This window comes from Chelon labrosus (genome assembly GCF_963514085.1).
Source record: "Chelon labrosus genome assembly, chromosome: 14".
NCBI lineage: Eukaryota > Metazoa > Chordata > Actinopteri > Mugiliformes > Mugilidae > Chelon > Chelon labrosus.
This window is the reverse complement of record NC_140347.1, coordinates 8,953,449-8,978,637: the sequence shown is the minus strand read 5'-3', so window position 1 is coordinate 8,978,637 and position 25,189 is coordinate 8,953,449. Positions and strand designations below refer to the sequence as shown.

The 25,189-nt window shown below is 43.9% G+C and overlaps 1 protein-coding gene across 1 annotated transcript in view; it reads left to right on the top strand.

The window, feature by feature from the left end:
• The first annotated feature begins 3,581 nt into the window (after positions 1 to 3,581).
• Positions 3,582 to 25,189, top strand: part of tnfrsf21 (tumor necrosis factor receptor superfamily, member 21) — a 45,627-nt gene continuing 24,019 nt past the window's right edge. Inside the window, exons 1-3 of the mRNA XM_084560960.1 lie at positions 3,582 to 3,920; positions 16,284 to 16,968; positions 21,408 to 21,986. Coding sequence (XP_084417086.1) covers positions 3,894 to 3,920; positions 16,284 to 16,968; positions 21,408 to 21,986 — 1,291 coding nt within the window. The 5' untranslated portion in view covers positions 3,582 to 3,893. The remainder of the gene's footprint in view (positions 3,921 to 16,283; positions 16,969 to 21,407; positions 21,987 to 25,189) is intronic.

Below are 25,189 nucleotides of genomic sequence, written 5' to 3'. Positions count from 1 at the left end.
ATACATTCACGGTTTTCAGAAGCTGGTTAAAAGTGCCACAGAAGAGCAATGAAGGTGCTGAGAAATCTCTTCAAACAGCAGTAGCAACAGTTGCCTGCACCCCTCCCCTGCCAAAGAAAAAATATTTGATGCTTTTTCTTTTGCATTCTTTTTGATTTCTTTCCTTTTATAGCAAAACAGCAGCCCCGGAACTTACAGCAAACGCCCCGACCAGATGCTGAATGATAAGGGGAAAAAGGTCTTTAGGGGGTTATTCCAGTGACTTCGCTTTGCACTTCCATAGAGTTAGCGGACTTGATCACAGTTGAAGCAGAAGAAGCTTGACTTTTAGTTGCTTCTTGGTTCAAACAACCCAAAACAGGATTTTGCACTGTATTTAAAGAGGAACTACTGTTTTTTTACAACCTGGACCTTATTTCTGGCATAAAATACGATCGTTTACTCACCCATATAACTTTTGTGTCATTTGTATTCCTTTGGGACATATTTAGATCAGCGTATATCCATATAGTGGGAGTGACTGGGGCACCGAAACGCAGCCGAAACGAGTCTTAGATGAAGTCATTAAAGGGGAACTACTGTTTTTTTACAACCTGGACCTTATTTCTGGCATAAAACACGACCGTTTACTCACCCATATAACTTTTGTATCATTTGTTTTCCTTTGGGAGATATTTAGATCAGCGTATATCCATATAGTGGGAGTGACTGGGGCACCGAACCGCAGCCGAAACGAGTCTCAGTTGAAGTCGTTAAAGGGGAACTACTGTTTTTTACAACCTGTACCTTATTTCTGGCATAAAATACCATCGTTTACTCACCCATATAACTTTTGTATCATTTGTTTTCCTTTGGGAGATATTTAGATCAGCGTATATCCATATAGTGGGAGTGACTGGGGCACCGAAACGCAGCCGAAACAAGTCTTAGATGAAGTCATTAAAGAGGAACTACTGTTTTTTACATCCTGGACCTTATTTCTGGCATAAAATACGATCGTTTACTCACCCATATAACTTTTATATCATTTGTATTCCTTTGGGAGATATTTAGATCAGCGTATATCCATATAGTGGGAGTGACTGGGGCACCGAAACGCAGCCGAAACGAGTCTCAGATGAAGTCGTTAAAGGGGAACTACTGTTTTTTACAACCTGTACCTTATTTCTGGCATAAAATACCATCGTTTACTCACCCATATAACTTTTGTATCATTTGTTTTCCTTTGGGAGATATTTAGATCAGCGTATATCCATATAGTGGGAGTGACTGGGGCACCGAAACGCAGCCGAAACAAGTCTTAGATGAAGTCATTAAAGAGGAACTACTGTTTTTTACATCCTGGACCTTATTTCTGGCATAAAATACGATCGTTTACTCACCCATATAACTTTTGTATCATTTGTATTCCTTTGGGAGATATTTAGATCAGCGTATATCCATATAGTGGGAGTGACTGGGGCACCGAAACGCAGCCGAAACGAGTCTTAGATGAACTCATTAAAGAGGAACTACTGTTTTCTTACAACCTGGACCTTATTTCTGGCATAAAATACCATTGTTTACTCACCCATATAACTTTTGTATAATTTGTAGTTGTTTGGGAGATATTTAGATGCTATGGTTCGTCCACATCCTCAGAATTGGAAAAATATTCAGCCACGTTGCAAAAAACTAGCAGTAGCAAATGTTTCAGGGAGCAGTGAGCAACAAGTTAGTCACTTCCTAGTACGACGAGTCACTCTACTTGGAAATCTGCCTCACTGTGGAAGTACTCATTAATCTCCTTAATTATTAGGTTGCTGGGAACTTATTCCTGTCTTAGAGCCATTATCATCATAAAAGTAGTGTTCATCTTGAAAACTGTATATATTTATAGATATATCTATATATATGTAGAGAGAGATATTGATAGGTCTATTCTGTTACAAAATAACGCGAAGATAAAACTACCTTTTAATAAAATAAGAACAAAGAAGAATGCTCTGAGTTTTCTTAAACGTTTTCATCAAATTACAGTTTTATTCATGTATTTGACACTGACTCTAGTGCTACCTATGTATCCTGCAGGTAAGATGCATGGGCGCCATCTTTGTGTTGATTCTGAAGCCTGTCCGAAATAAATGTTTTCTATCATTCATATCATAAGCAGGGCTCTCAAGACTCACACGTGACACTTCTGACGCTGAGAAGTGATAAAACTCGTCGCACATTAGTAACACAGACTGTATATGAAAGAGATTGGAGCTGGAAGTGGAAGCCCGCCATCAGGTAATCACTTCATCACCTAGTTTTTATTTACAATAGCTGCTTATTAAAGTTGAGGAACTATGCAGGATATTTGCTCAAAGGATCATTTTCTTTACCTTAATTAAACAACTTTGTACAGTTATGGTTAGATGGGGCTGTTTAAGAAGATTTAAATTAATTGAGTTTCTGTTTTTAACTGCCATGTAAATGTACACACACACGTATACTGCCTGCATGTTCAGGTTGAACCTCCTAGAAACACAGGAGCTAATGCAGACAATGACCAGTTGCTGTTCAAGGGGACACTTTTGAACAAATGTCAACAAGTCCTGAAAGTCATTATCTTCAAACGCACTTCACCCTGTTCATAAGTTTCATCCAGGCCAATATGAGGCTTTGAGTATTGTAGATATACCTTCTGAACAAATTTAAGTTTTAAAAACAAAAACAAAAAATATTGTTTTCTGAAGTTAATTTTGGCTACTTCCAGAAAAGAGACAACAGTGGTTAACTCTGTAACCTTAATGTATGCTAGCATATTGACATCCTTGACAACACTCTCTCATTCCAGTCTCATATTAACAATATCACCTGTTCAGCCTATTTCCACCTGTGCAACATCTCCCAATGTCTCCGTCCATCCCTCTCGCCCGACAGTACTGCAACTCTGGTCCACAGCCTGATAACGTCCTGTCTGGACTACTACAACTCATGCAGCAACTCCACTGGCTTCCTGTTAAATTCAGCATCGCCTCCAAAATCCTACTTCTCACCTTCGAGGCCATGAACAACCTCACCCCTCAGTACCTCACTAACCTCCTCCACAAAAACAGTCCCGCCTGTACTCTCATCCGTCCAACTCACCCTTCCCACCTGCTCACTTGACCACCATAGGGTCCGGACTGGAGCCTTCAAATGTCAGCTAATTTATTCAGACAGACCTACTGAGCTCCATAGTTTCACTTTTATCTGCTGTCATTTTTATGTATCTTTATGTTTTATATATATATAATTTTAATTGTGTTTTATTTTAACAATTTGACCTTGAGTGTCCTGAAAGGCACCAATAAATAAATAAAATGTATTATTATTATTATTATTTATATTAGTTTTCTGTAGAAAGCAAGACATATATTCATTCACTTATTTATTTATTTCAGATTTGCAAGAATCCTCAATCGGAGGTTCAACGCACGTGCACGGCTCTCTCTGGGCTCTGATTGGCTGAGACGCGCGACCAAGCCCCGCCCTCCCCGCCTTGCGTCAGCGCGCCAGTGTCTGCGGACGGGGGAGCCGCACTGCACACACTCATATAACCCAGGACGGGGGCGAGGCAGCGGTCCCAGTGTGGCCCTCATCCATCATCGCTATGGGAATTACCGCCGCGTTCTTTCTGGACCAAGCCCTCAGCCCGTATCATCTGAAACCGGTCCACCTGGAGACACAGACTATAAAACACTGCGGTTGGGACTCCTCGCTGCTCAGCTCCTCTCCTCCGGTCAACTGAGGAGGACGATGATGATGATGATGATGATGATGGTGATGATATTGGTGCGGACGCCGGTGATGAGGGACATCTAGAGACAACTTGGACAACAAGGACGTTCGCTCTGCCTTCATCTGCATTCGCCAAAATCGGGACGATGCGTGTCGTGTGCGTGACCGCAGTGGTGAGCGCCTTTTCGTTTTTTATTCTTTATCCCGAGGATTCCTCCAGCAGGTTCTCCATTTAAAGGGCCAGTGCCTGTTTTTTTTTTTTTTTTCTAAGTCCCTGACACAACTTCAAACCAAGTAGCCAACATAATTAAATAATTTAACTGTCAGTAAGTTAAATTGACACTAAATTAATAATAATAAATCTATGTTTGAATCCTAATAATGTGTGCGTAGCTTCCATTGCGAGTGAACAACACAAAGGAGTCTCCAGTGGAAGGATGGAGAAAGAAAGGACACTCAGCAGTCTATTGTTTACCCTTTAAAATGTCAGTCAGTTATACAAGTTTTATCTGTTGACTCTTTGTCACACAACAAACAAAGAAGGAATACAGCAACTAAAAAGAAAAACATGGGTTTGATGTGTTTTTGACTATAGGCTCTCACATTACCTGACGTGTTTAGGGGTCAACATGGACCGACTGATGCGTTTCAAGCTTGCTCAACGTCGGACGTAGTTGTCGTGCACAGTTGTGTCTCCTGGAGTCGAGGCTCCAGCTGTGAGGAGGCTCATTGCCTTTGTCTCCTTCCTGAGCAGGAAAGAGGAATGCTGCAGCCCAGCTGAGGTGACGGCGACCGGCGCAAACAAAAGAGTGACGCCTGCCGCTACTTTTAATGACATGTGTTTGGGGATTTAGAGGTTTGGGCTCGGCTGTTTTTTTCAGCTCTCGTGTGGTTGCGCTAATAAACGTGGAGTGGCTTCCAAGTTGCCGGAGGCGCTTTTCGCGGATGGTGCAAATAAGAAAGGTTTGTTTGTTTAAAAAGACAAATGGAATTTAATTGCAAAAGTTAAACAGAATTCATAGTGAGAAAAAAAAAGAACTTCCAGGTGAAAGTATGCCTAAACTCTCCACCAGTCATTTATGGATGAAATGTATTCAAGGAAGTCCCAGTTGTCTTTGACTTAGCTTTGTTTTAGAAATACAATGACCTGGATGTTTGACAATCCTCACAATAAATGAGAATTGTTCTGTTGTCACTGTAGTTAATGTTAACAGTTCTGCAGTTGTGGATCTCTTGGCGCGACTAAAGTGCAATTTACAGTTCCCATTTCATCATGTAATTATGTCCGTGAGTTCAGATCTGTGTTGGCGGTCCCTATGCAATCCCTTGATCTTTTACCTCGGTTCGTTCCCAAGCATAAAACGCGCCACCGTCGTCTGTCTGCGCGTGTTTTTTTGGACTATACACCTGCACCTTAGCAGGAAGCTCTACCCGGATGTTCCCAACAAAAGCGTAGGCATTAAAATTGGGTTTGGGTAATGCTGTTTCTGTCAGCTTTGAGCTTTGTCTTTTTCACTGTGCCGGTCGTTGTGTGTTGTGCGTAGATAAACATGCCCAGAGGAAGCAGGAAAACAGGCGATGTAGATTGTAGCCAGTGTGTGGTATTCGCCAGTTATTGATAAGACAAAGCAAAAATAGTACTTAAAGGGGAACTGCTGTTTTTTACAACCTGGACCTTATTTCTGGGATAAAATACGGCCGTTTACTCACCCATATAACTTTTGTGTAATTCGTATTCCTTCAGGAGATATTTAGATCTGTGTATATCCATGGGAGTGACTGGGGCACCAAAACGCAGCCGCTAAAGATTGAAATACAGACCCCGGATGATGATAACAGCTAACTCCGGACTCACCGGGGAATAGCACTAGTGTATCATAACAAAATATTGGTGAAATGAACGAGTTGCGAGGCAGATAATGCGTTATTTAGAGGCTGCGTTTCGGTGCCCCATTCACTCCCACTATATGGATATGGACGTTGATCAAATTATCTCCGGAAGGAATACGAATTACACAAAAGTTATATGGGTAAACGGCCGTATTTTATGGCAGAAATAAGGTCCAGGTTGTAAAAAAACAATAGTTCCTGCGTTGAGTTGTGGCCTGAAATTTGACCTTCACAACTTACTTTTTCTTTTCCCAAACCAAAGCTATCACTGCTAGACCCTTTTTTATGACTAAATCTGTTGTGTCATGCAAAGACATCCCCAACATTGAATGCACGCCTGTCTACACCCCAGCCACTGTTAAATATAGTCAGCTGTATGTGCCGATGACAGGACACCTGTCGTCATAGTACACTTACATAACTGTGGTGTGAAAACAACATTACGTGGATTTATAGGATCAAACACTTGAGCCACTGTTCGGACGCCTAGGTGTTGATAGGCCCTTAGAAATGTTTCTGAAGGGCATGAGTGATATTGATGACAGGACTCCATTTAGGACAGAGCCACATTAATGTTTAAAGGAACTCCTTTGAAAATATGACAAGACAAATGGTTGCAGTGTAGGTCATAAGCTCCGCCCCCTCCATGTTTGTGGATGGGCCGCGAACTAAAACACTAAAGTACACGTCAAATCATTTGTTTTTTCAAGGATGGTTCTGTCATTTTAGACAGTTAATACAATGCTGATGGGCTCTCAGTCCTTACCGCGGCGCCCATATCCCCCGGGAAAATAGCGTCAGTTTGTCAGAATGCAAGGAAGTGGGGATGCGGCATCCATATTTATATACAGTCTATGCTTTCAGTAGTAAGACACAGTATGTTCGGTGTAAATCAACATGAAACTCTTCAACTGTGGCCTGCATTCAGACTCTGTTTTATCTTTTTGGCTAATACAATTCATCTGTCATGCTAAATGCTGACTCTTAACTATAATCACTGTATTATCATCCTGCGCTGCACAAGCCAAAAGCATAGCATAAAGCTGTAACCCTGACAAAAACAGCTCAAGTCTTGGGAGGCCAATGTTCTCAAGTTTTATTTCCACAAAGGATGAGCTCAGTTCTCCCCACAGCGCTCCCTGCTCCGGTCATTAGCGGCGAGCATCCACACAATGCGACGATCATCTCTCTGGCTTACTGTCAGCGATGAATTCAGCGCGACCGGATCCAGACAGAGTCTCTTTCTCTCAGCCGAAACGTGCTGCAGGATAACACGAAGACACCCAGCAACAGGTGCTGCGGGAATGTGTGTTTGTTTTTGTGTGTGCGTGTTGGTGGAAGTGAATAGATGTAAGTGGGACAACTGCACGTGTGTTTGTCTGCCAGTGTGTGTGCGTGTTTGTTTATATGTGTGTGTGTGTGTGCGGTGTAGCCCTGCTGTAATTGGATAGTAATTACAACTTAATGACTTCATCTACAAACATCCCACCCATGAACGCGCACACCTCCTTATGTAACATGTTCCAACTCACACGCCCCGTCCTGCACTGTAGCTTGATTGTTTCTGTCATAATTAGGTTGTTCCTAAAAAAAACTGTACGATATCTAGAAGAAATACAACACTGAGGCGTCTAAACATCTACGTCCTGCTCTGTGGTGACGTTTGTAAGTCTCAGGGCTTGCCGACAAACCCTGAAAGGTTGGATGTAGTAGTGCAAACATGCTGTCTGTCCATGTGCATGTTGCATCTGGTTGTCGTCCACATTGATATTTGGGTTCGTTTGCCCTTTGTGTGAAGTTAAGTAAATCAGTTTAAGGTCTCAGATGCCTTGTGGTCCAAGGTCAAATTTTAAGCGTTTGTTAAAATTTTGCGGTAGAGCATCATAAACTTTTATAGTAAAATTAGAAATGTAAGAAGAATGCTTAATAACAAGATGCACGGAAGAGTTTACCTCCAGCGTCGTCGTTAAAAACGGAAAACTCTTACAGTTAGAGGAAGGGGTTTTTATAGGATATGTGGTTTCCTTTTATAGCAAAACAGCAGCCCCAGAACTCGCAGCAAACGCCCCGACCAGATGCTGAATGATAAGGCAAAAACGGTCTTTAGGGGGTTATCCCAGTGACTTCGCTTTGCACTTCCATAGAGTTAGCGGACTTGATCAGAGCTGAAGCAGAAGAAGCTTGGCTTTTAGTTGCTGCTTGGGTCAAACAACCCAAAACAGGATTTTGCACTGTATTTAAAGAGGAACTACTGTTTTTTACAACCTGGACTTTATTTCAGGCATAAAATACGACCGTTTACTCACCCATATAACTTTTGTATCATTTGTATTCCTTTGGGAGATATTTAGATCTGCGTATATCCATATAGTGGGAGTGAATGGGGCACCGAAACGCAGCCTCTAAATAACGCATTATCTGCTGTTCATTTCATATTTTGTTATGATACACTAGTGCTATTCCCTGTTGAGTCCGGAGTTACCTGTTACCATGTCTTCTGAGCTTGATAATGTCATCTCTGAGCACTGCGCGCACCCATAACAGTCGGCTTGTTTACCTGTAATTTGCTACTGCCATGGCTTGTCCACAACCCCAAAATCGGAAAAATATTCAGCCATGTTGCAAAAAAATAGCAGTAGCAAATTACATGTAAACAAGCCGACCGTTGCGGGTACGCTAAGAGATTACATCATCCAGGGTCTCTAGGTCAATCTACAGACCGCGGATGATGATAATAGGTAACTCCGGACTCAACGGGGAATAGCACTAGTGTATCATAACAAAATATTAGTGAAATTAACGAGTTTCGTGGCAGATAATGCGTTACTTAGAGGCTGCGTTTCGGTGCCCCATTCACTCCCACTATATGGATATACACAGATCTAAATATCTGACGAACGACTGCAAATGACACAAAAGCTATATGGGTGAGTAAACAACCACATTTTATGCTAGAGATAAGGTCCAGGTTGTAAAAAGCACTAGTTCCCCTTTAAGTAAAGGGTTCGTAAAGCGTCCCCCTGGAACAAATAGAAGTTGTTTGCTTTCAACAATAGCGAGACTGCGCCTCCCTGCAGTAGCTATACTAAGATGTGACGTCAGTATCAGTAATACATGCATTATCTGTTACTGCTTATTCTTAGAGGGGCGGAGGACTGGAGCTTATCCCAGCTGTCACTGGGGCGAGGGGCTGGGTACACCCTGGACGGGTCACCAGTCTGTCACAGAAAAACAACCATTCCAATTCCATGCCAGTTTAATGGGATGTTGCACAGAGAGAACAAACAAACAAACAAAAATGGAAAGGCCCCACCGGGGGGTTCAAACCATAGACAAGTAAAGATGGACGACGAAACAGCTCCTCAAACGTGAAGCCGAAGCAAGTAGAGCTCCCCCTGGTGGCTGGCTCTAGTATACGTCATAAGCTCCGCCCCCTCCATGTTAGTGGATGGGACTAAATCCAAATCATTCTAATCACGTGAAAACAACAAGATTTAGATGTAGTCACAGGTGACTGAACACAATTATGAATTTTAGATTTGATTTCTGCCAGTAGATCCTAGAATAGATAAATCTAATGGGTAAGTGTCATAGTGACTTTACTCCTCTAGACTGGGTGTTAGTCGTGTGTCATTCAAAACAACCACCATGTGATGAGTTATGTGTCTGGAAATTCAGACTACTGAGCACTTCATGCTCGCGCACAGAAAAAACAAGGGAGTGAAAGAGGTGGCTCAGGTTCAGCCACCTGTCACCTAAAAAAGCTCTGACCTATCAGGTCTACTTCTGCTTGGATGCCTGCGAGCAGACTGGGAGCTAGGCGTGTCAGGGGAGGCCTACGCAGTAGCTACTGCTAGAGGTAGAATTACAGAGTATTCTGCTCAGGGAGTCACAAAGTCGGGGGGGTTTGAGAGGTGTGTTTTTTTCTGTGTGTGTGTGTGTGGTGGGTGGGTGTGCGTTAACAGGAACCTGCTCTGCAGTGATGGTGCAGTGGCGGCACACTGTTGCCTACATGATGTAAACAAGAGCTGACTGCACGACGACTCCACCCTCAGATCTCTCTCTCTCTCTTTTACCCCGTGCCCGTGTCCTTCGCTCTGTCAGTGAGTCGCAGAGACATCGGCTGAACGTCCGCAGATTAAACCCCAGCATGCAGCGAAATCTCATTCTTCAGGATTGGGTTTCCCTCGCTAAACAGAAAAAGGATCCCTGCTAATTAGAAACTAGTTATTCAGTTTCAAACTGGAGATTAGTTTCAGTGTTACTGTAATAACAGTGTTTTAGTTTACTTGACTTTATTATTATTAGACTGGTGTCTGGATCAGTCAGGATTTAGGATAATCTTTTACCATAGTAACATATAATTATATCCATTAATGGAAGTGAGGCATACTTAAACGTATTTATCATGAATTGGATGTTGATCTGAACGCAGTTTGAAAACTGGAAACTCCAGTTAAAGGGGAACTACCGTTTTTTACAACCTGGACCTTATCTCTGGCATAAAATACGATCATTTACTCACCCATATAACTTTGGTGTCATTTCTAGTCATTCGGACGATATTTAGATCTGCGTATATCCATACAGTGGGAGTGACTGGGGCACCGAAACACAGCCTCTAAATAACGCATTATCTGCCGTGAAACTTGTTCATTTCACCAATATTTTGTTATGATATGCTAGTGCTATTCCCCGTTGAGTCCGGAGTTACCTGTTATCATCATCCGGGGTCTGTAGATTGACCTACTAACCTCTGACCTGGATGATGTCATCTCTGAGCGCCGTGCGGGATGTGTTTACCTGTAATCTGCTACTGCTAGTTTTTTGCAACATGGCTGAATATTTTTTCCGATTCTGAGGTTGTGGACGACGACTTTGTTTATGATGGACGTCCTTACTGTTTAGAGCCAGAGTATACGGATGAAGAGCTTGTTGAAAGGAGGATGCAGAGGCAGAGAGGAACAGCTGGCCAAAGAACAACAAACCGCTGCACGTTCGCGAATAGATAACAGGTAACTCTGGACTCAACGGGGAATAGCACTAGCGTATCATAATAAAATATTGGTGAAATGAATGAGTTTCGTGGCAGATAATGCGTTATTTGGAGGCTGCGTTTCGGTGCCCCATTCACTCCCACTATATGGATATACGCGGTGCTCCACTGGATCTAAATATCTTCCGAAGGACTCCAAATGACACCAAAGTTGTATGGGTGAGTACACAATCGTATTTTATGCCATAAATAAGATTGTAAAAAAATGGTAGTTCCCCTTTAAATGCGCTGTAAGTCCCAGATACTACATTCACAATCATGCATTTGAAAAGCATGTTTTTATTGGAGCCTTTCTGACTATGTGCGTTCCACTGCACATCCCCCAGTGTCTAGAAACCTGTCGCCTCCATAGCCACAGAGGACATTATATTATTATTTAATTACCACTAGTAATCCGATCTTCATTAGTACAATCGGTGGAGTGCTCCTTTAACTGTACCTCATGAATAAGTGAAGTAGGTGTGGCACGGTTTTAGTCGTGTTCCGGTTTATGCATACACGCCGCGTTCTTGTCGCATCCCTCCCCGTGTCTGGCCCCTCTGATTGCTTTTCTGGCCCGTGCACCAGGCAGATGATGTAGTTTATGAACAGAGAAAGAGTTGGCATCGTCCGAGCAGGGCTGGCAGCATGCAGAGACAGAAATTGATTCATGCATTGCTAAACTGCAGAGGTAGCTGTGTAAAAGCTCCAGACAGAGTCCATCTGCCGTGCGTGTGTGTGCATTAGTGGACACACATACACTGAGTGCCACCCCTGCACTTATTGTTTCCTCTTTTTTTTTGTGCATTAATGGAATTTTATTTTCACGATGGCAAACAGAAAATGTTGCACCGTTGTGCTGCATGTATGAGGAACGGATGCTGGGATGCGCACCTGCAAGCTGTGAACGCGCATGTCGCTCCCGCTAACTGACTGCACTGCTTTCCTGACTGAGTAGCAGTAATTATCTCGACTGGCATCAAACCTGTGGCTGCAGACCGAGACGGATCGTCAGAGGTCAGCCTGCTCCCCGTCTACTTTTATCACAAGCCTGGGGGGAACGCACGCACACAGTGATATCAGCTCAGTTTTCACTCGTCTTCCAGGAAATGTTCCGCTGGCATTAAACATCCAAATGTCCTGTCGCAGCTTTGCAAACAGCATCTTTATTTACAGTCAAATATTACCAGATTCATACGTGCATGTAATGGCATTATGCAGAACAGGAGTAACTGGGTGTGACTACTAATACAGACAAGGCAATGTAAAGAAAATATCTCATTAATAAGTGGAACACGCACAGTACATGTGTAGTGTCATTACTATCCAGGTAACATTAGTCCAAATGAATCAGTATCGGCATCTTTCAGTCTAACAGATTTCACACCAAAGACGAAAAGGAAGCCTCAAGTTATTATTGTGTCGGCATAGCGTCCACCCTGCAGTTGTTAGCGAAGATGCGTGGCTAACTAGGCAGCTAGAATGATAGCATAGAGTGTTAATAAAGCTGGCATTATTGTGAAAATAATTGGCTTGCTAAAAAAAGTTAAATTTAACATTTCTGGTGTTAGGTTTGCGTTTTGTTTTTTTAAAAGTTGAAGCTGGTTAGCCTTGTTTGCTAATATCATTGTGTCATTGTCGGGAGTCAGACTGTAGGAAAAGTGGACGCCATGACAGCTCCTCGAAATTTAAGCCACAGCAAGTAGAGCTCCCCCTGGTGGCTGGTTGCAGTATAGGTCATAAGCTCCACCTCCTTCATGTTAGTGGGCGGGACTTGGGCCAACTTATCGAAACATGCGTGCTGTAATCAAAGCTAAAGGTGGTCCAACGAAGCCAGACAGTGTAGACTAATGCAACGAGTGCAGACGTTATGGTAGTCTCAGTTTCAGGTGAGATGTCGTACCTTCAGTGTTACGTTAATGCAAGCTCCTTCTCAAGACTTGAGAATTATCTGTCGCAGTGTTCAGCCCAAAGGAGATGCCTGGCACTTTTTTATCAGCTGAAGGTTGCCCCTACATTAGAATGGTTTTGTTTAAAACCTTCACTGAGTGATGCAACCCAATTATGGTAATGTTCATGGCGTGCATTCTCAATAGTAAAATTCTACAAGCACAAAGAGCCACGTGGTGGTGGAGGTGGTTGGGGGGGTGCTATCCATTGTGGCCTGTAACAAGCAGAATGTTCCATTTACTGCTGCGTGCGCTTCCTACCAGCGTTTTCACTTTGAACGTCGACGTGAATGATTGCATTGATGTTACTGACGCCAGCTGAGTTATGAGCAGCGTGTCGAGAACATGCTCTGATGTTTATGGATGAGGTTCTGGGAGCGAACACAAAGAACTGAATGAGTGGTGCGGAGAAAAGGGCAACGGGGCAATGGATGAATGGACGGCTTTATCCTTGTTAGCTCCGGTCGTGAAATTAGTTTTCCTTTGAGTAACAATTTTGTGACGTAAAAAATAATCAAAATACTTTGCCTTTGTATTTGTGGCCAGTTCATGGGCCCCTGGTGAACTTGATGCACAACATTGGTCTGTTTCTAAACTGATGCTTTTTGTTCAGTTGTAGATTTGGATCTGTGCTCACAGTCGACGTTTGTACGCATGCGTCATCGGCGCAAATTCTCCCCTCGGTGCGTCACTTGAAGCCCACCCGACTTGTTTGTTCTGCATAAACACACGAGGGCTGCTAATCTCCGTTTAGGTTTGACTTCTTCCCTGTAGGGAAGAACACGCTTAAACACACAATTTTTTTTTTTTTTTTTCATGCGGATCTACATTTAGACCATTCTGTCTGCACCCCTTCGTGTCCTTGTATGCAACGTCTTTGTCCGTCTCCTTGCTTTTTTTATGTCTACGGCCGATCGCTCATTGACGTTGTATGTCTTAAATACTTTAGGTTGCACTTGCATTAAACTTGTGCCACTTTTTTTTTCCATTGAAGAGGTGTTAAGTGGGATTAATGCACTGTCCAAACCGCATGGATGGACACGAATGGATTCCTAAACAGGTCTACCACACACAAACCTCAGGGCCCTAGGAATTAGGGTGCTCCCATGGACCAGAGCCTCTTTTTCCTACAAAAGTACACTACAAAAAAAATCACAAAACAGCTGGTAAATGGTTAAAAATGACCAAGGAGAGACACAAAAATATCACAGACAGATGCACGATGATGACAAACAGATGTGGAGGCACGCAGCAAATGGAAAGAGATACACAGAAACCTCAAACACAAGCACAGTGACCCAAAAACACACTAAAAATTGCTTCAAATAACCGTTGGAGGGCTCTCCAGTGATGTCAGATGGTCTAACAGGATAGGACTCACTCAACATGTCAGCGTGGCCATTTGGACAAATTACGGACAGATTTGGCTAGTGGTGGACACGTGTATACGGGTGTTATAACATTAACCAGTTGCTTTTCCACAATGAGCAGCGAAACTAGGGATCTAACAGTCAATGTAAGCGTCCTAAAGTGTTCTATTTGGGACATAATGTTCGGTTTGAGCATGAAGTTTCGTCAGTTCTGTACATCTAGTGATCCAAACAGTTGCTATCAGAAGTATTTACGTCTACATGACTAGCAATAGCATGCTAGAAAGGTTAGCAAACATGGTGCCAATTCTATTACCCATTGTTAGCCTCATAGCATAATGAAAGTCATATTTTTTTCGTTTTCGGAAAACAAGAAAAAACACCATTTTTAGCAAGCACGTTGGTATTTTTTATTGATATTGTAACAGTGGCCAAAAAATGATTTGGGCATTTATGTTATGAGGTTAACGATATGTAACGTGTGTTAACTCAAAATACTTTAACTTTTTGTCCAGTTGCAATTCCAAAAAGCGTTTGCCAGAAACATTGCTGTGTCCTTAGTGTTGCCAAGAACAATCTTGCACAGTTCTTTTCCTGAACCTGTTGCCCTTGTCTTTGTGGATTTTTATTTTCTTTATTTGAAAATCATCACAAAACATTGTGTTTCGCTTAAGGAGGTCTTAAAGGGAAATTACCTGTTTTTTACAACCCGAACCTTATTTCTTTCATAAAATACGATTGTTTACTTATCCATATAACTTTGGTGTCATTTGCAGGCGTTTGGACAATATTTAGATCCAGTAGAGCGCCGCATATATCCATATAGTAGGAGTGACTGGGGCACCGAAACACAGCCTCTAAATAACGTTTTATCTGCCACAAAACTCAAATATTTTGTTATTTTACGCTTGTGCTATAACTCTGGACTCAACGGGGAATAGCACTAGCGTATTATAACAAAATATTGGTGAAATGAACCAGTTTCGTGGCAGATAATGTGTTATTTAGAGGCTGTGTTTCGGTGCCCCAGTCACTCCCACTATATGGATATACGCGGATCTAAATATCTTCCGAACAACTCCAAATGACACCAAAGTTATATGGGTGAGTAAACGATCGTACTTAATGCCAGAAATAAGGTCCAGGTTGTAAAAAACGGTAGTTTCCCTTTAAAAACTTTTTCAGACCAGAAGCTAATCCAATCATGTGCTCAATAATTTGGCAGATCTCATAACAACATCAAAATATTACGTACGGTGACTTTAAATGTGGTTAACGGGAGTGAAAGACTGCTGCTAGCCCTCTAGCAGTGTCTGATGTTACTGCTCTATCATGACTCAGCTCATGTGCGGGAAAGTTTGTAGACATGTGTGGCTGATTCCCCTAAACCGAGTGAGCTGTTGGCTTCCCATCAGAGGTGAGAGGGGGCAGCCAGGGAAAGCCCGTTGTCGGCTGTCTCTTACATTCTCAGCCACGGTTATAAAAATGAATTCGCACCCTTTGAACTTTAGAGGCACAGGATGAATCACAGGACTGAGTGAGTGAAATGATTTTGGATTTAACAGGATTGTATTCATTCGGAAGCCCAAATGATTGCACGAAGTGTATCTGAAGTCAGTCTTTCCACAGCACCCTTGTGTCGTCCTGCCTGGTCTGGGGTCCTGGTCTCTCATACCAAATTATGTAATGACACATTTGATACTGGTGACAAATGTTTGAGGTGTTTTAAATGTGATGTTCCACCATTTACACACTGGCCTTTGGTTATCTACGACGTATCCTTGCTCATTCCACTTACATTAGTCACTCGTTCATTCATTCATCCTTAGACGGACTCAGAGAGAATGGAGTAGGGTACTCCATGGACATGTTACCAGTCTACCACAGCTCTACCACAGCAAGACGACCAAGCATTGACATCTAAGGCCAATTTAGATTGGTAGTGGTTAGAACCGTCACCTCACAAGAGGCCTTGGACTCACTGGCTAGCAGGGGCCTTTCTGTTTCTGTTTCTCTGTCCCAATGCATTGGTTCTGGTGACATTCCTACTACACAGTTCATAGATTGGTGTAAATTGTTACCATCCTCCTGATGTAGTCGTAAAAACACAGATTTATTCTTAAAATAAGCTAAATACTCCTTCCCTAGTGAACAGTCTGGCTTGAACTAATCCAATCAATGTGTTGTTTTGGCTTTGAACACTTCACTGTGTGTAATGACGGTCTCTAGTGGTGCATCCTGTGCAGGAAATCCATAAAACCTCTTAATGTCTGCCTTCTCTTCTCCTCTCAGCTCTTATGTACAGTGGTGGCTGACATCACAGCCCGTGTTTTGACCACAGCCAGCCCAGATGACCAGCCCGTCCTCTCTCCCCGCCACTATCAGCACACCGACCGAGAGTCGGGCACCCAGCTGGTCTGCGACAAGTGCCCGGCGGGCACCTACGTCTCCGCCCACTGTTCGGCGACGGCTGTGAGGGAGTGCAGCCCCTGCCCTGACGGCACCTTCACGCGGAGTGAAAACGGGGTCCAGCAATGCCACCGCTGTCGGGCTCCGTGCCCAGAGGGCTTCGTCGAGAAAGCTCCCTGCACGGCCACCCAGGACCGCGTCTGCGCGTGCCCGCCCGGCAGCTTCTCGCCGGGGGATGCCGGCGCGGGGTGCAAGCCCCACTCCCTGTGCCCTCGGGGGACCAGGGCGAAGAAGCGGGGCAGCGAGACGGAGGACGTGCTCTGCAAGCCGTGCGCCAAGGGGACCTTTTCGGACGCGGAGTCGAGGGGGCCGAAGTGCCGGAACCACACGGACTGCCAAGCTCAGGGGCTGGTGCTGCTCACGGCGGGGACGAGAGAGAGAGATAATGTCTGTGGACCTCCTCCTGCATCCACAACCACTCCTCTAGGCCCTGAACAGGCTGTGCTTGTACAGGAAGCCATGGTTTCTTCAAGCTCTCCGTCCTCACTGCCTGGAAGCATACATAAAGGTGATGTATGGCAATTAATAATGAATTGGTAAAGATTACATATACAGATATCTCGGTATGAAATAGTGGCCTTATTAATCTTGATCTGCCCTCTATCCTGCAAATTTACATCCTTCAAAAGTGAATAAAAGTAGTTTAGGTTCTTTCTCACATCCTCTACTGTACAGAATATTCTGTTCTGCACCATATTCTGCACCATTGCATGTTTTTCCTGTGAGAATTCCCAACGGGAAGGATAATCTGTAGGCATGGAAACGAACTGGTGGCTTCCCCTTATCTCAGGAATGCTGCTGTTTGTAGACAGGAGGAGTTATGGGTATTTCTGTCCCATTCCTCCGCCGTCCTTTCCTCCCCTTTAATCAGAGAAGGTGAAAAATCCTCCCCATTCCCTTTTGTTCCTCCTCCCTCCCTCCCTCCCTCCTTCCCTCATCAACTCTTTAACAGGTTTTTTTCTACGTCAGTAAGACAGCAGACCATTTCTCAGGTTAAACCATCCATAACCAGTGTACCCTCCCCACCACCACCACCTCCCCGCTCATAGAGCCCCACACCCATAACACTGTCACTGCCGTTTGTGTTGGCACTAGATCGATGGCCTCTCAGCCAGTTAATCCGACCCCGTCTGTAGTGTAAGAGGAAAGAGTGGAGAGTGGAGGGGTGTTACATGCCGGCGGCATTTATTTCGCACCTGTCATTTACCGTCAGCGGAGAGGGGAGTTGACCCCCTCATTCTGGGAAAGAAGGGAACAGAGAATGAGTTGTAGTGTTTGTGTGCACAGGGGGCTTTTAAGTTAATTCACGAATCTCCTTGATAGCCATAGATTTTCTTGAAATGTTTAAATCCATAGCCTATAACCTTGAAAAATAACTTTCCACTACTGGGGAAAACAGTGAGCACAGCTGGGCTGGATGCAGCGCCGTGGCAATGAATAAACATCTAATGTGGCAGAAGGAGGCGATTTGCTCTAAGCTACCTTCATATTTTGGTCTTGATAAAAGATTTTTTTACAAAGCTACCTCTTAGAATAAAAAAAAATACCCTTACACTTACAATTACCACATAGTTTAGTTATGAAAAGTACATAACGTAAAATGATTCCACATTAAACTCTTATGAGCAGTAGTTACACTGTATATTTAGCATGGTTAGCACGGTGACTATACACAGTTTTATACGGGCTTCTCTACTCTCTACTGTCACTGTCATGAAAACCAATGGCCAATAAACTCTGATTCAAAACAAGGATTCATTGTGATGCTTGTTACGTACTCCACGAGAAGCGGGAAATTTGTAGAAATTTTGGTGAGGTAATTCATACGTCATGAGAAACTCAAGTGCCGATCTCTAGGGAAGTCCTCACGTATGCTGCTCCCACTGCAGCATACGCCACACAAGCTAAGCATTGTGGGAGAAGGACGACGATTGGCACTTTTCTTGCTAGCATATCTGCTTTTACGCATTAGCCACGCCCACTTCCGTTTTGTGACCAAAATGTGGCCATGTGAACAAAATGACATCAACTTCTCGCTTCTAATGGAGTATGTGACAACCTTAAGACTGAATTACTGTGCTAATGTACTCACAATGGTAAGATGCTAATGGTAATATTCATCATGTCCACCAATTTAGTCACAGTGGCCACATTCCTAGCAGTATTTAGGCTCATTGACCAAAGGATCGGACAAGGTTAAATATTGACCAAACTCTGTGGGCTCCAACCTCTGGGGACCATAAATCTATGCAGCATGACGTCTTGGGCCATGCTGCTAGCTTGGCTAATGAAAACAGACTCCAACGATGTTTTTATCTTTGCTAACAGCTTTACATGCAAAGACCAATACTTTGACATTTCGACATTTTGAAGTTATTGCTTTTTGAGAACATACATCTTATGTGCACGTATGTGGCGTACTCAGATGGCACTGTGGGTTCTTCAACAGAGAATCACTCGGATAGCGATGACGTTTAGTTTTCTTAATTTTTAAATCACAACACATACACACATTCCTCTGTGTCGTTCGCAGGCGTACCGACTTTCTCACTGCCGACAGCCATGTGTGTGTCTCTCTTGGTTGTGTCTGGTCTTCTCTCCAGGTCCAACACGCTACTGTATTAAAAGGAGAGAGTGATTAGCTCAACAGGATGCAGGTGTGCTAATCACTCTCACCTAGCCCTCTCCACACCTCTCCCCTGCAGCTGATGCACCACGCCCCCTCCACAACTTATTTCCAGACCGGTCAGCAAAGATTCAACGTACTGGAAGACTGCTTGACCTGCTTAGTGTCACTGTCAATTTGAAGTCATGCTGTGTTAGACAAAGACACTTCACAGGACATTTTCATTTGTGTGGATATCCAGTTGTAATATTCATAATCATTGTTGGTCAATAGCTAATGACTTCTGCTTTGGTGGCTATTACAATAACCCCAAATCCTCGGTGTCTTTCTTATATTATCTTTGGAGGATTAAACCTGTGCCTCTGTACCTGTCATCTTATGAGAGGATGAGAGGAATTAACATGCATCCAGATGATAGCAATCCCAAAACCATTCAGCAGCCTAATTATGCTTATGCAACATCAATCCCATTAGTATGGTACACAGACGGAGAGCGAGCAGCAGGGAGGTGTTAGCAGCCGTGGGGATACCCGTTAGGGGAAAATGAGGCACTAATATTGACTATCCATGTCCCTGCTGTTGTGTATGCCAAACCATACGCCTAATCCTAATTGTTCTTTTCCCATTCAATAGATTAGGGAGATTAGTTTGGCTGTAAATTGTTAGACCGTTTGACCAATCTCAGCTCAACTACTTTTCTTTTCCAAGCCATTCCTCCAATTAAAGCCCAGTTAGGTTTTCCCTTAAGCTTAATCAAGAAGCAAGCTGTGAGGTGAGCAATTTAGAGCTCATTTGCTGCGAGATTATGAGGTGGAGCACAGCTAGGAGTGTGGCAGAAAGGAGATGGAGACTAATGATGTGTTTGCAGTTAAGAGAATACACCATATTTTCACAAAGGGTGTACCTCCTCAGTGATTCCTACATACCATAGTCGCCCAGGTCAGTTGTGTCACCAGTAAATGATTAATTCCAGTTTTTAGTCATGTGTGAGTCATGGCAGTCCCTTCAATGACTGCTTTGTGCTTTAAGGACCATGTATGACATGAACCTCATTGAATATGTTATTCTGCAGCTGCTGAGAGGACTCTACTAGCTGGTGTTAGCTTAGCAAAGTTACATAAGCTCTGAACCATGGACTACGAAGGTACCGTATGTTATCTGGCACTACTCCTGCAGGTTTCAAGGTGTGCCTCCTCTGACTACGGTGGTCAGCACTCACCACATCTTGACCCAAAGCACCCCATAAGCTTGTGCTTTTTGGAGATAGCTCAATTCAGTTGTCTTGCCACAAGGATTCTACGTTTTTCTTAATTGTTAGATTAGATAGATATACACCTGCCTGTACAATATAGCGTATTATATCCACCACAGCTCCTGCCCACTTTCTCTAGCAGTCTGCTAGAAATGTGGCCACTGTGACCGACAAACCTTCAACATTCATTTGCCTTGGTTTTCATCACACCTACAAATCAGAAAGACCAGGTCTTGACTGACCGAACTTCCTCAGTACCCCTTCACTACCGTATCACCCATCTGTCAGGGCCCATGAGACATGGTCCAAAACACGGTAACATATCTGTTATTTCACCAGCTCCTGCCTGGTCAAACTCGCAAGTTACTAATGCTTGCCTGTGTAGAGTTTGAATGCCATCATATGTTCTTCAGACTTTTCATACTTGAGAGTCAGTTCAAAGTCACGACTCTCAATCCAAAGCCTTTGCCTCCTTGGACTATGGTTATAAAACAAGCAACCTAAAGGCCGTGCTTGGCGTTATCCATTTCTGCTGTATCTTCACAATAATTTTCCCACTTCCCTGACCTCATCTTACCTTGTGCACTTACAATTTCATGATGATAAACAGAATGAAATGAACAGTAAAATCTGCCGTGGCTTCCTGCGAAAATCTTGGTCACTGTTGTCTAACAGCCAAATTCAAGCTATTGCTGTCAAAGTTGTTTATTTATGGAACGTTATTGTGAAAAGATTATTCACACCAAGTATTGGTAGGGCCAACTCTGGATAGAAACACTGCTGCCCATCGAGGGATGGAGGAAGACGGCATGGAAGGCAGATGAGGGAGGGCACTAGAGGGACTCAAGTTACTCCTTCTTGTGTTGGTGTGCCAGATTGCTTGCATGGATTAAAGTGTTAGGATTCCCTCCTGCGGTGCCTTCTGTTTTATTGTCTGGGTTAAGCCAATCTCCCAAGTGAGTGAATTGAACTCCCTCTCTCTCCATGTCTCTTATCTCTTACTTCTGTACCATCTTGTCTGTTTTTTTGCTCTCCTTGTTCACTCTCACCTCTCTATTCGTCATCGCAGGTATCTACAGCCAGTCGGCATCCATTCAACTGAGGGAAACCCTGGGAGGGGAAGGCCACAGAGAAGAGGGGCTACTCCTTAGTCACCTAGGCACTCCTACACCACCAGGTCGTGATCCCCCACGAACTCCACTGCCCCCGGCTCAAAAGCAACCGATGGAAATCGAGCGGCTACGGGGACAATCCAATTCTGACCCAATGCCAGGGCCCAACAAGCAGGCGATGGAGGGTCTGAATGGCGCAGAGGTGGTCAAAGTCGGCACAGGTATTGGCAAGGTTGCGGGGCAGGGGAACGGAGGCGGGGTCTCCGGCTACTACAGGCCCACCAGGAGGGGCTCCCCAAGGCCAAACCCCCACAATCACTTTGACATCAATGAGCACCTGCCGTGGATGATCGTGCTGCTTCTCTTGCTGGTGCTGGTGGTGATCGTGGTGTGCAGCGTGAAGCGGAGCTCTCGGGTGCTGAAGAAGGGCCCGGTGCAGGACCCTAGCAGCATAATGGAGAAGGCGATTCAGAAGAAGACGCCAGCGCCACCCACGCAAGTTAGAGAGAGGTGGATCTACTACTCCAATGGGCAGGGTAAGTCCGCTGTAGAAACCTCCTTAAATTAGTGACATATGGTTTGTTACTTTCATTATTACTGTAGATACCCTCATTCATGATATGACATCCATTATGGAATTCATTCTAAAGGTTATTGGGGTGTCTTGCTATGTAAAAATTCACTGCCTGGCCAAAAAAATACACATTCTCTGTGTCATTGTTTCGATAAGCTTTTGCAGTGTCACCAGATTTATTTCCAAGATCTTGTATTGATGATGGGAGAGTCTGACCACTGCACAAAGCCTTCTCCAGCACATCCCAAAGATTCTCAATGGGGTTAAGGTCTGGACTCTGTGGTGGTCAATCCATGTGTGAAAATGATAGTCAGCTGACCTCATTCTTTGGGCAACATAATGTTGCTGAACCTAGACCTGAGCAACTGCAGCAACCCCAGATCATAGCACTGCCCCAACAGGCTTGTACATTAGGCACTAGGCATGATGAGTGCATCACTTCATCTGCCTCTCTTCTTACCCTGATGCCCCCATCACTCTGGAACAGGGTAAATCTGGACTCATCAGACCACATGACCTTCTTCCATTGCTCCAGAGTCCAATCTTTATGCTCCCTAGCAAATTGAAGACTTTTTTCCAGTTAATCTCACTGATTAGTGGTTTTCTTAAGGCTACACAGCTGTTCAGTCCCAATCCCTTGAGTTCCCTTCACATTGTACGTGTGGGAATGCTCTTCCTTTCACTATTAAACATAGCCCTGAGTTCTACTGTTGTTTTTCTTTGATTTCACCAAACGTTTGAGTGATCGCCGATCACGATCAACCAGAATTTTTTTCCGACCACATTTCTTCCTCAAAGACGTTGATTCCCCACTATCCTTCCAGTTTTGAATAATGCGTTGGACAGTTCTTAACCCAGTTTTAGTAGTTTCTACAGTCTCCTTAGATGTTTTCTCTGCTTGATGCATGCCAATGATTTGACCCTTCTCAAACAGACTAACATCTTTTCCACAACCACAGGATGTGTCTTTAGACATGGTTGTTTAAGAAATGAGAAGCTACTCATTGCATCAGTTGGGGTTAAATAACTTGTTGCCAGCTGAAAGATAATCGCCCATGCAGTAATTATCCAATAGGAGGCTCGCACCCATTTGCTTAGTTAAATCCAGGTGGCGACTTGGTGTTTTGGCAGTGTCAGTGGTGGACTCTGAATAAACTCTACATCTGCAGCCAATATGGCCAATCAATGACTCTGACGCACCGTGCGCCCTGGTGTCGTGACACACATTGCACGACAAACCATCTGTTGGATGCGGTCGACCCCACTGCTGGTATCCAATAAAATCAATCCAGACCTGGTGTGGAGGGCAATGGTTACACAAGCAAGGACAAGACCCTGTTGTAGAACCTCCCCCGCTGTCACTATTCACCCCCAGCACAGACACTCAGGTCGCCTTACAGCTCTCAGCTCTCACTTTTCCAATTTCTTTTCCTTTGTCATTTCCTCCCACTTTTATTTTTTGTTCATTTCCTCTTTCTTGGTTTTCACTTTCTCCCCTTTGTCTCTCCCCTCTTTCACTATGCCTGCCTTGTAACTCCTTCCCGTCTCCTTCCTCTCTGCCATTGTAAACCTGCCCACAGTTTCTAGCCTTCATACCTTTTGTTTTAGTGTTCTCTATCTCAGTTATTTTCACAGATGGCATCACTTCTTTGTCCCTTTGTTGCCTATCAGCTGTCCCACTTCGTTATTACCACAGTTACACAAACTCATGCACACACACACTTGTCTGTATACTAGCTGTCAGCAGGTAGGGAACATTTTTACCCACAGTAGAGTTCTCCATTTCAAACTAACAAAAAAAAACCAGACTCAAACTAACGGGACACATCCTGCCTGAGACACTCAAGTCTCAAGCTTTGTGTGTGTGCGTTGTGATAAAGCTGAGCCGCCCGCCACCCCTCTCTCTGCTCCCTCAGTGACCGACCGCAGGGAACTGGAATAAGCTGGTTTCAGCTGCATAAGGGTTGTTCTTCGGTTTGGCGAGGCACATTAGTGGGTCAATCGGGTCTCTACGGCGACAAAGAGATGCACAGAGAGAAAGGAAATGAACAGAAAGGAGGAGATACTACAGGGGCTGTTGTTGACAAACCGCACTCGGGCTTCCCTGTCGTTACCTAGCAGCCTTTGTTAGCTCAGAGACTTAATAAAGACGTCTCACAAAGAGAGTGCACAGGTACATTTTAAGCAACTCGTCAACACCGTAGACGATAAAGTGCTAGCAAAGCTGGTTTGGTGCCAGGTGGTGTTAGTACAGTTAATCATGTAAACCATCCTTAAAGCTGTTCTAATATATATTACATTAATGAGTGTGTGTAAGGACTGTAGTGATACCAGAGGGAATTATCATCCAGCATTGAAGCTGTCGTCGTCTCTAAGGAGTGTTTTAGCATCGCTATCATTGTTTTGGTTTCTAGTTTTAGCAGCTTTGCTGTTTTGGCTCATCCTCACTTGCATTTAGTAGCAGAGGCAGGCACTGGTGGAGACCAGATATGGGTCCAGGACCTTGTTTTTCAAAGTACAAGTCAAGTCTTTCCACTTAAAGAGGAACTACCATTTTTTTACTACCTGGACCTTATTTCTGGCATAAAATACGATCGTTTACTCACCCATATAACTTTGGTGTCATTTTTAGTCCTTTGGAAGATATTTAGCTCCAGTGGATTGCCGCATATATCCATATAGTGGGAGTGACTGGGGCACCGAAACACAGCCTCTAAATAACGCATTGTCTGCCGCGAAACTCGTTTATTTCAACAATATTTTGTTATGATACGCTAGTGCTATTCCCCATTGAGTCCGTAGTTTTCGTAGTTCGTAGTTCTTCAAGGACAGGTGTCTTTTTGTTTTGGGGGCTCCTCTGGCTGCCACTATGGGCAAATCATTTTGGAAAAGATGTTCCCCACTGATGTGTGACAATCACCGTTGGTTTTCCATTGAACCTTCCTAAACAGTTGTGTGATTGTGTTTGCACGTGTGTTCTCCCGACTGGATGAGTAATCATGTGCCCATGTGTATGCATTTATGTGGAGATGTATGTATGCACATGCAAACCAAACGGGCATTTTACACTGCTATTTACTCCGTGGAACATAAAACAAAACAGCTTCTTAATCCTTCCAAGGTGCGTGGCTGGCTCCCCTTGAAGGTTGTAATGCCCCTTTACTA